Here is an 11,893-nt window from a genome sequence, read left to right as displayed (position 1 = left end):
TCCACTTCAAATTCCACTGTTGTTACAATGGAGGGTAAAACGATCGTTGCTTGCATCACAAGTTACAATTACGTCATCACCTGAGTTGTAGGTTATTCGGTAGAATGCAATGGTAGAATGTCTTGGAATAACAGGAGCACTGCATTGAGATGGAGCTGATAGTAAAATGTTACATGAAGTCATTGGAGGGTGGGGTTCGATGCAACAAGGAAAACACGTATGTAGCATAAGAACATGAATAAATAATCAGGTAATAGTAAAGACAGCATCAGTAATATAACGAAAAAAATAAAATACAACTGTCAATAGCATATTTAGGCCTAGTCTAGCACAGACAACCATGATATTAGAATAAAAATGTGAAGTCAACACTATACACATTTGTAAAGCACCTTACACATAATATTGCCCTTATTATATTGAGCATTATTTCCAGCTCCTCAGCAGGTATTCTCATCAATTATTCACAATGACAATTTAATACCTCAATGAAATCGCAGTCTGTTCCAGGTAAAATGATAGATTGTCTTATTTTCCCCCGAGAATTAAGTATACAAAATGTATCAATGCTAAGACAACGATATTGATACATATACATGACCATGTTGATTGTGCAGTTATAACAAAATATACAGACATCAATAATATTTGTTAGGATCCCACACACATACATACATAATTATTCAATTTCTAAAAATATGTCTTGTATAGTATGGTTAAATAATAATTACACAAGCTAAATTTTACATCACTCTGGTACACGTCAATGCCTTAGTTCACGCGAACGGACAAGTCCCATGTCGAAAATTGCGAGCAGTCCACAAAATTACATTTTTACTGTGTTAACATTCTATTTTGTTTTAGATACATCAGGCATTTGGGGCAATTTTATTTATGTTGGTCAAACTCTGTTTTAAAATGTAAACTCTCACAATTGGCACAGGATCTGGATCTAATTTCAAATTCATTATATCTCCACCATCATGACCATTGATTTGGGGCTTGTATTATGAGAAGAGCGGTCGAATTAAAGGGGGGGGGGGGTAAGTGAATGCAATCAAATCAAAATTGAAAGTCTTACCTGGGGTAGGTACGGGACAAGAAACTTCCTGGCCACTCCATTGGCCTTTTGTGTCACACCGAAGGGTAAACTGAGCAGTGCTGCTGTCACATGTCACAGTAATACTGTCACCATGGTCATAATTCAGTTGCAAGTCCTGAATGGTTGCATATCTTGGAACGTAAGGGGCACTGCACTTCTCCGGAGCTGTTAAGAAAATCAAGTAAAGATGATCATAGGTACAGCAAACATTTATCTACATTAAATGTCAATAGAGTATTATCTGATTTTATCTTTAAGTGTAAACGGAGTTAACAAAAAAAGTAAGATGCTGCTGAGTGATAAAAGGGATAAAGAGGTTGCATGATATATTATTTTGACCACAACCACCATCGACAACAATTGTTATATTAAACATACACGTGAACGCGTAGGAACATTGGGTGCTAAATATTATGTATTTATTTACAAGTTGACAAGTGATAGGTTGGTGGCTCATTGAATAATGATTAATGATTTATGATTAATTAATAAGACATAAAGCGAACCTTCTATCGGCGGTGAGCAAAAATGAACGCCACCCGACCAAAACCCATCTGAGTTACACTGAAGGGTAAACGACCCATCTGTTCTGCTGTCACAGGTGATTGTTACAATCTCACCAATGATGTAGGCCAAACGTACGTTTTCAGCTGATGCATACTTTGGGATATATGGACTAGTGCATCGTGTAGGGGCTGTGAATGGAAATGCAAGACGTATGTTTATTAAAATAACATTAATAGTTTAGACAGAGAAAGTAATGATCAATATCTACAGTTCAAAGTAGGAGCTGATGTATTGATAAAATAATGTACACGCTACAATTATGAATATTGTCAAACAGTTTTACGACCAATATTGCAGTGACCAAACTTTTACCCTACTAAACTTCCCGACTTGAACTATTAATACCGATCTCCATCTGATGCTTCGGCTAGACATAGCCTTAATGTTAATCACAGGTCTCGATCGATCCGACGCACAGTGGGCCAGGGAGGGACCAAAGTGCGCCAAAACTTATGTTTGGGGATTTCTTTTTTATAAATCCAGAGGAAATGTTTAGATTTCCAGGGATTTTCGCTTAAATTGTATTACCAACATTTTCTCTGATGTCTAATCTTTAAGTTGATACCAGATTTGGCAGCCGGATTCCGCCCGTTATTATGTTAGAGCTGTTTTCCTTGCAACATTGCCCCGAAAAATGTGTTTATTTTGGTCTGCGGTGTTAGAACAAGTGTCACGCGCCCCCTCGCGCCGTGATTTATGACCACGAATCCTTCATGATTCATCCGCGGACCCCAAAAACCCACATTTTCGGGGCAATGTGGCAAGGGAAATCGGCTCTAACATAACAACGGGCAAGATCGGGCAGCCAAATTTGGTATCAACTTGAAGCTTAGACATCAGAGGAAAGGGTGGTATTAAAATTTAAGCGGTACACCGCGGAGATCTAAACATTTCTTCTGGATTTATAAAAAACATGGATAATTAGTCCATTTTTCAGTGAATTACCCTATAATATATCATGAAGATTGTGTTTCTATTAATCTTAACCCATTCATTCAACGAAATGAACTATCAGAAATATGTGAGAGCAATTTCATATCAATAACTTAAAAACTTCATGTTGAATTGAAAGATTTATAAAATAGGTCACTTTTGCACTAAAACTGTGAATATGTAGGATTTTGCTGATTGAAGTAGTAAATTTATACCCTTATTGTGCATACCGGAATTAAATATTTCACTGAGGTATTCCTCTATGTATTACCTTTCAACTGGGCAAGAAAAAAATTGAAAACAATGAATCACCCCAAAATAGTTTTGGCGCACTTTGGTCCCTCCCTGGCCCACTGTGCGACGGTTCTAGGACACCTACCCCCTTGACATCCCCCGGATAACCAACCCGCAGTCACCTACCCCCGGAGCATTTGTCCTAGAGGGTGGTTGGTCTAGGGGGTAGTTGTCCTAAGGGGTAGTTGTCAGGGGGAAGTTGTCCGGGAAGTAGTTGTCCGGGGGTAGTTGTCCCGGGTGATAGTCGTCCTAGAGGGTGGTTGGCAAGGGGGTAGTTGTCCTAGGGGTGGTTGACTGGGGCTGTTATCCGGGGGTGGATGTCTAGGGGTAAGGTGTCCGGATACGCTATTCGACATTCTGATAATAAGCCCTGATTAAAATGTTACCTGATCATAAGTCGGGTCTCCAATTGCGTGCCCATTCATTTACTGTGTTAATGTTCTAGTACATTCGCAATTATATTGCTATTGGTCAAACTGTGCTTGAAATTTGAACTCTTACAATTTGCACATTAAATGGCAGTTTTCTCTGGATCTAATTTCAGAATTCTTCTATCTCCCTTCACCATCATGACCATTGATATTGGGCTCGTATAGTACGAAAGCCAATCGAACATTGGGAGGGGGGGGGGGGGTGTTCAGACGAAAACAATGAATCAAATCAATTTACAATTTAAAAAAGTCTTACCTGAGGTAGGTACGGGACAAGAAACTTCCTGCCCACTCCATCGACCTTTCGTGTCACACCGAAGGTTAAACCGAGCACTGCTATTGTCACATGCCACAGTAATGCTGTCACCATACTCATAATTCAGTTGCAGGTTTTGAATAGTTGCATATCTTGGAACGTAAGGGGCACTGCACTTCTCCGGAACTGTAAAGAAAATCAAGTAAAGATGATAGTTGATACAACAAACATGTATCTACTTGAACTGATTTTTTAGTATATCTCTGGACGTAAACGGGAAACACAAAGTATAATGTTGTTGAGTGTAAACAGAAAACACCAAAGTGGTTGGATGCTATATTCTTTTGACTACAACCATGAACAACAACAACAACAACAACTGTACAGTAAATTATAAACGTGTGTGCGTTGGGGCTAAGGTATTATTTACACGTTTTCGAACATTGATAGCTGGGTAGCTAAATGAATAATAAATGATGAATAATTGAATAATAAGAATAGCTAACCTTCTATCGGCTGTGAGCAAGAACGGACACTACCTGTCCAAAACCCATATGAGTTGCACTGAAGGATAAACGACCCGTCTGTTCTGCTGTCACAGGTGATGGTTACACTCTCACCGATGCTGTAGACCAAACGAACGTTTACAGCTGATGCATACTTTGGGATATATGGACTAGTGCACCGTGTAGGGGCTGTGAATGGAAATGCAATACGTTTGTTTCTTATTATTTCATTAGTAGTTTAGACAGAGAAAGTTATGATCAATATCTACAATTCATACTGGAAGCTGATTCTGATTTTATCTATAATTTACATCCTACAATTATGAATAATGTCTAACAGTTGTACGACCAATACCACAACAATCAAACTCGTACCCTACTGGACCTCCTAACTTAAACTATTAATACCTATCTCTAATAATACTTCGTCTCGACATAGCCTTAGTTATAATAAACAAATTCAATATTTCTGACATTTTCATGATAAGGCCAGTTCAAAATGTTACCTGGTAATAACTCGGGTCTACAGTAACGTGCCAAGCCAGTTTCTCTGTTAATGTCCTAGCATTTTGGGCAATTATATTTTCGTTTGTTAAACCCTTTTTTGAAATGTGATCTCTAATAATTTGCACAGTCACTTTTTCCTAGATCTAATACGAAGATTAAAAATATCGTCCTCCATCATCATGGCCATTGATTTAGGACTTGTTTATTTTGAAAGCTAGTCGAATGGTTGGGGGGGGGGGGGAGTTATAAACAGAAACTATGAATAAATCGAATCAAAATAATAATACAAAAAACTCTTACCTTGGGTAGGTATGGGACAAGAAACTTCCTGCCCACTCCATCGACCTTTCGTGTCACACCGAAGGTTAAACCGAGCACTGCTATTGTCACATTCCACAGTAATACTGTCATCATAGTCATAATTCAGTTGCAGGTTTTGAATAGTTGCATATCTTGGAACGTAAGGGGCACTGCACTTCTCCGGAACTGTAAATAAAATCAGGTGAAGATGATAAATCGTACAGCAAACATCTATCTACTTGAAATGTTATTTGAGTATATCTCTGGACGTAAACGGGAGAAATAAAGAATAATGGTAATGAGTAATAACAGAAAACAATGAAGTGGTTGAATGCTATATTTTGTTGACCACATTCACCAACAAAAACAATTGTTAAGTAAATTGCGAAAGCCAGTCGTTTTTTTTTTTTTTTTTTTTTTAATCAATTAATTTTTTTTTTTTTTTTTTTTTGTATTTATTTATTTATTTTTTTTTTTTTTTTTTGTTATTTATTTATTTATTTATTTATTTTTATTTATTTATTTTTTTTTTTTTTTGGGGGGGGGAGAGTTTTAGACAAAACAATTAATCAAATCCAATCAAATAAAAATATTTTTTTTAAAGTCTTACCTGGGGTAGGTACAGGACAAGAAACCTCCTGGCCACTCCATTGACCTTTCGTGCCACACCGAAGGGTAAACTGAGCAGTGCTGCTGTCACATGTTACAGTAATACTGTCATCATAGTCATAATTCAGTTGCAGGCCTTGAATCGATGCATATCTTGGAACGTAAGGGGCACTGCACTTATCCGGAGCTGTTCAGAAAATTAAGTGGAGATGATAGTTGGTACAACAAACATTTATCTATTTGAAATGTTATTTGAGTATATCTGAGGACGTAAACAGGAAAATAAAGTATTATGTTGTCGGAAGATAACACAGACAACATTAAGTGGTTGGATGCTATCTTTTTTGAAAACCACAACCACGAAAGACAACAAATGTACAGTTAATTAAATACGTGTGTGCGTTGGGGCTTAGGTATTATTTACGAGTTTTTTACCATTGATAGCTGGGTAAATGAATAATGATTAATGAATAAATGATTAATGAATAAAGCTAACCTTCTAACGGCGGTGGGCAAGACTGGACACCACCCGTCCAAAACCCATCTGATTTGCACTGAAGGGTAAACGACCCGTCTGTTCCGCTGTCACAGGTGATTGTTACACTCTCACCGATGCTGTAGGCCAAACGTACGTTTTCAGCTGATGCATACTTTGGGATATATGGACTAGTGCATCGTGTAGGAGCTGTGAATGAAAATGCAATACGAATGTTTCTCAATATGTCATTAGTAGTTAAGACAGAGACAGTTGTGATCAATATCTACAGATTCAACTAGGAGCTGACTTATTGATACCATAATGTACATGCTACAATAATGGATAATGCCGAATAGTTTTACAACCAATACCGCAGCGATCAAACTCTTACCGTACTGGACCTCATGACTTGAACTATTAACACCTATCTCTATATAATGCTTTGTCTAGATATAGCCTTAATAATCACAAATGTTGATCGATCTAACATTCCAATAATAAGCCACATCAAAATGTTATCTGATAATAAGTCGGATCTTTAGTAACGTGCCGAGCCCCATACTATTTGTATTTTCTAGCAGTTTGGGCAATTGTATTGTTCTTCGTTAAACTCTGTTTGGAATTTGAACAATTACAGTTAGCAGAGTAACGGGCACTTTTTCCTGAATCTAATATTAAGATTTAATATATCTTCCTCCATTATCATGACCATTAATTTGGGGATCTCATATGACGGAAGCCAGTCGAACTTTTCCTGTCAGGGGGATAAGTTTCAGATACAAATGCACATATATGTCGTTATAGTGTTCACTTCTTTAAAAACCGCAATGCAGCATATAACTAACTACAAGGCAGCATATCTATTCATATATTTCAGTCGTTGTCAATGTTTATGATCTAAAGTGATCGAAATTTAAAAAAAACTCGCAAACTTGACTCTTATCGGAGTCCCGTATATATGTACCGTCTGTGGCAATAATAATAATGGATACACATATGTAATATATACCTGAGACAGGTGGCGGGCACGTCTGCATTGGTCCACTCCATAACCCAGTGTTTTCACAAAGAAGACTAAACGGTTGAATGGTGGTATTGTCACATCGGAATGTCACACTGTCTCCAAGGTTATAATTCGGGCTAAGGGTTTCGAGCGTTGAGTATCTCGGGACTGAAGGAGCATTACAGTTCGTAGGAAGAGCTAGAGTTGAGGGAAACAAATTATAAGTTACTTGCTTCACAACTGTACAAAATGCCTACAATTTCTATTTTATGTCTGAACCCTTAGTGTGGCGGATTGTGTAAACTAAACTAAACGAAAACAATATGTTTTACTTTCACCAAATTGCGAATGCTTTTCACGAAATTAAGTGCAACAAGAAAATATAGACTTACTAAAGAACAAAAGAAGCAAACACGTATGCAACAAATTCAGCACTATCATTTGGCACTTAGTGCCTATCAGCTTCACTGACATTGCGAGTTTACAGTGTCTTAGCAGCTCAGGATTCAATTTTGTTTTAGGATTCATATGTGTTTATGAACAGAGCGAATCATTCCGTTCAGAACGTTTCGTAATGGGACGAACATATTCACGCATCGTACTACCTGACTGAGTGTTAGGGGTTTTGATGCATTGTTTAGATTCAAATCTTAATAGAAGCAAAGTGATCCTAAAACGGGTACGGATTTGAATATTATCTTACCCCTTGCGGTCGATTCAGGGCAGGATACAATCGGTCCACTCCAAAGCCCTTTGTTATGACACTGAAGGTTGAAGGTATCAGAACTGGCATTGCATGTCACGGTAATTTTGGCCCCAAAGTTGTAGTTGAGACGAGGATTTGTAACGTGTGCGTGTGCGGGAATGTACGGGGCACTGCAAGGAATTGAACCTGTAAGCAAGGTCATAATAAATGATATTAAAGTGATTAAACAAAAATTGTACATTGCAATTTGAGATTACCTTAAACACTGTTATGTAGTGACAAATTATTTGGTGAGGGTAATAACATTTCGAAATTTAAGGATCATGGCAAATATTTCGACGTTATTCTAATGATTCTTCTTTTTCATTTAATTCAAAATGGATCCCTTGAACAGGGTTGTAGACGGTAATCATGGATCACGATTGTCTTCTGGACCTAACTGCGGGGAAGGGGGTATGTAAGGAAAGAAACTTCCAGTTAAACGCATTACCTAGTTTGTAGCATAGCAGTATTTGCCTGGGTCTTGTGTGACATTGAATCAAATGTGTTTATTTGGAAGGGATATTTGAGTATGTTTTGTCCCGTCTCCTTTGTAATTCTGCTTGTGGTAATGTTTTCTATGTACCAAATGGATATCAATTAGCAGCATTTTTTGTATAATTGCCCTTCTTGTTGTGTACAAAAGTTGTATTGAATCATGAATAAAAGCTCTTTAGGAAAGTAAGGTACAGCCATTTGATTGCTGCTAATTCTGATCTTTCTATAAAGGGGATGTTTGTGTACTGCTTTCAATACAGTATGGCTTTAATACACACTTTATTCTTCAGCTTCCCCGTCTATTTTGCTTACTTCTTCTACGGAGGTATCGGTTTTCAAACGTTGATCAAACGACTGGCGATGTGCTATTCACCAATTTCAATTTGATACATTGCATAGAACGAACGTTTGTGTGGATGTTTTTATTTCTGTCCAGTGTTTGGTTTGTTATTTGTCTTACTGACTGCTAAGAACGCCCGTGTATGCTTGTAAGTATTCTATTTAAAATCTTTTCTGTCAAACGTCTCACCTTGTTTGTGGCATCTGATATATGCTTGGAATTCGAATGAGTATGGAGTAAACGTGCAGGTCTGGTGTCAAAGTTAGTAAGCACAGCTAGACACTAGGGTCATAGTAATTGCGATGGTAATGTAACGTAATCATGAATCTGATTCACAAACCAAATAATAGACAAATGTTCGGGATATGCTGATTTATATCCACATTATTCTGCCATACATACATATTTTAGGTCCGAGAGCCAAATTGTCCACTATCGGTTGTGAAATGTCCATTGTTGCTCGTGCCAATATAAAATACATGAGCCAAAACCTTGTTCCCTAATAACTTAAAATTGCTAAACTTTCCCTCTCATTTCAATAAAAGAGCTCACATTGTCTATGGTATCTGACATTATTTGAATGTGAAGAGAAACCATCTAACGCGGGCTTACTTCGTAAAAGGACAACTCACTACAATACTGATCTCTATGAGGTCTGAATACTGATCAGGTCCGCCGACGAGCCGCACACCAGCATCACTTGTATTAATATTATATATTCCAAATCCCTTCATTAGCTTTGCCGATGAAAAAGGAAGAAAAGGCGTCGTGGTACTTTTCTTAGTTCAAAAGGAAATATGATCCTTTTGTTTTGGAGAAACTACCTAGTTTCCTACTGGTTATGGGCACTAGTCGAGGATATTTGTTACTCCATTTGTATATTTTGTCTCTTAAATTGCCTGGAAAGCTGTATAAAAATGGAAATACAATAGATCAAACACCCGTTTTGTTCTATGCCATCTTAAAGTTGTGTTAAAATGTTTCCAATTGACAGACGATAGCAGTCATTTAAACTATGCGGTAACATTATGCACAGTCTTTTCCTTGAGAATTATTTATCAATATATGCAAAGAATGATCACCAACCGAGTGAAACTAAAATCGTAAATTCTAACTCGTACACTACCTGAATATTTATCAGGTCCGTGCGTGAGCCGCATACCTGCTCCGCATATTGCCGAAGCAGACATAGACCATAACAAAGTTTACTCGTCATTACATGATCTATTGTCGGCACTGCATAGATGATTGGTGACTCGGGGGGGGGGGGGGGCGAGACAGTACATCTGACCGGCAACAACTGAGACCGACATTGTTGCTGCCATGTACAACTATCCATTTTTCTTAAAATTGGAAAACAACGATACGTTGCAGCTGGCCTCTCCAGACGACTGCAAACTTGTTAGTACCCATATGGAAACGTTGTATCATCCGCTCAATCTGACTTGTGTGCATAGAACAAATAAGCATTTTTCCATGAAAAAGTGAAGTTTTCTAAAATGTGCGTTTCTTTCCAGCATTAGGGCGCCCGGAAGTCGCTCGGGTAACATTTCATAAAGTATAATATAAAAAGACCATATGCAAATTGTCTGTACTTTTGTCGGAAAAAATACATTTATCCAGCACAATGTCGTCTCTTTTTGCGTAGGAGAAGAGCAAATAGCGAGTTTCAATCACACTGTAGCTGCTCTCGCAAGCTCTCACTCGTTTCACTGTGGTCAAGCGACTTTGGGGCAAGCGGTTAATGAAAATACTATTCGTTAGCTTTCTTCTGGTATTAAACTTGTTTTGATTGGTTGTATAATTTTGTGGGAATAAAGGAAACAAAAAGGCTCGACCAATAACTTATCAGTGTCTGAATTGACCTTTTGACCTTGAATTCCCTGATGCAAGCGCACTAATGAAGTCATCTTCGCTAAATCGGCGTCTTTTATCGCAAAATGCGACACTCTCACAATGTGTACACTTATTTTTTTTTTTTTTTTTTTTAACTATTAGTAAGATTTAACATATTATTCCTGATATCACTGAAGTTTTGGGTTTTATTTAATGAGTAATTTTAAAATAAAAAGAGCCATTTTATTGTTTTAATTTACTGGATCGTACCATTAAAGTCGCAGGTTAAAAAGATTTTTCAACCGCACCAAATTTAATTTGGCATTTATCATTATGTTAAATGGGTTCGTGTTGTTACGAATCCACTGCTTTCTGCTCCAACAAACCTCCACATGCGGGGTCGTTTATCAACTAAATTATTCAAATTTATGGATGCTTCCTAGCTTCCCAGGTGTTTGTGTTGTTGTTGAAGCATTTCATTCACCTGCTATCATTCTTTGTACTCCAATTGCTAGAACACTAATTTCATTTTGGTTTTATAGTTTCATCGGAATCGCCGTTTATCAACTATATGTATTCAAATTTATGAATGCTTCCTCCCCAGGTGTTCATTGTAGTGCTTATGCATTTCATGCACCTGTTATTATTCTTTGTACTCCAATTGTTAGAATACAAAATGTATTTTGGTTTTATAGTTTCATGCAATAAGTAAGTCAATAAAAGAGTATGTTCTGCACAATAAAAACAAGGTGTGTCCCTATTGTACATTGTAATGTGTCCCCTCATTGAAATATTTAATTTACCCATTCACATAATGGAACTACCTGCCCGATGAGACCAGTGGCCTGTGACCCCTGAGCACTAAACACCGTGTGGGAGTCAGTTTGTGATCAACTTCTTTTATGAGACAAATACAAGCAAACGTTTCCATATGTTCTCTTCAGATATGAGATTTTCCAAATAGGTTAGATAAACCCAAGCCACAAGCACCTTGTTGAATATATCATTTTCATTCATTTTTAGAGTTGGTTAATACTAATCAATAGCAAGCTTGATCTCTATCTAGCTGCAAAGGTGAATAGGCATACATAATTATTCAAAATCGACCATTGCAACCTAAAAATGCTCTTCTTTTAAATAGACTTTTCTTTTTGATCTTCTGATTATTTGCGTGTACTTTGATGCACACATATATATTTTGATAAAGGAGATCTTATATTCTAAAGGAGATCTTTGTAATTGACAATAATCAAATAACAGCTACTAAATTAGGATTCATTAAAAACGACACGTTTTGGGTCCAATCGATGGTATCATCAGTTTTTGAAGCAAAATGTATCCCCTTCTAGATATTTAGATAAAACATGTGCATAATATGTGTAATGTGGAGATAAAGAGGGAGAGAGAGAACAAGATAAAGAAAGAAAGAAAGAGAGAGAGAGAGAGAGAGAGGTGGCCCATATGGTGTCTATGTTACAACATAATCAA

At 37.3% G+C, this 11,893-nt stretch overlaps 1 protein-coding gene across 1 annotated transcript; it reads right to left on the bottom strand.

Annotated features, from left to right (window-relative positions):
- On the bottom strand, positions 1-7,875 carry LOC587225 (E-selectin-like). Its single transcript, XM_030987963.1, has 10 exons — positions 7,690-7,875; positions 6,993-7,184; positions 6,002-6,190; positions 5,507-5,692; positions 4,897-5,082; positions 4,090-4,278; positions 3,584-3,769; positions 1,609-1,797; positions 1,082-1,267; positions 1-155 (listed from the first exon to the last, which is right to left on the bottom strand). The coding sequence occupies exons 2-10, from the start codon at positions 7,018-7,020 to the stop codon at positions 7-9; spliced, it is 1,488 nt and encodes a 495-aa protein (XP_030843823.1). The 5' UTR covers positions 7,021-7,184; positions 7,690-7,875; the 3' UTR covers positions 1-6.
- Positions 7,876-11,893: the final 4,018 nt, after the last annotated feature.

Source organism: Strongylocentrotus purpuratus, unplaced genomic scaffold (genome assembly GCF_000002235.5).
Source record: "Strongylocentrotus purpuratus isolate Spur 01 unplaced genomic scaffold, Spur_5.0 spur5_scaffold_17, whole genome shotgun sequence".
Taxonomy (NCBI): domain Eukaryota; kingdom Metazoa; phylum Echinodermata; class Echinoidea; order Camarodonta; family Strongylocentrotidae; genus Strongylocentrotus; species Strongylocentrotus purpuratus.
The sequence above is the reverse complement of the archived record's forward strand: the minus strand, read 5'-3'. Positions and strand labels throughout refer to the sequence as shown.

Excerpts from the sequence above, each read along its gene's own strand:
- LOC587225 (XM_030987963.1), bottom strand. The coding sequence starts at position 7,020 with ATGCAGACGTGCCCGCCACCTGTCTCAG. Across the intron at positions 6,191-6,992 it reads GTGCCCGCCACCTGTCTCAG|CTCCTACACGATGCACTAGT; the intron begins GTATATATTACA and ends TTTCATTCACAG. Across the intron at positions 5,693-6,001 it reads TTGCCCACCGCCGTTAGAAG|CTCCGGATAAGTGCAGTGCC; the intron begins GTTAGCTTTATT and ends TTTTCTGAACAG.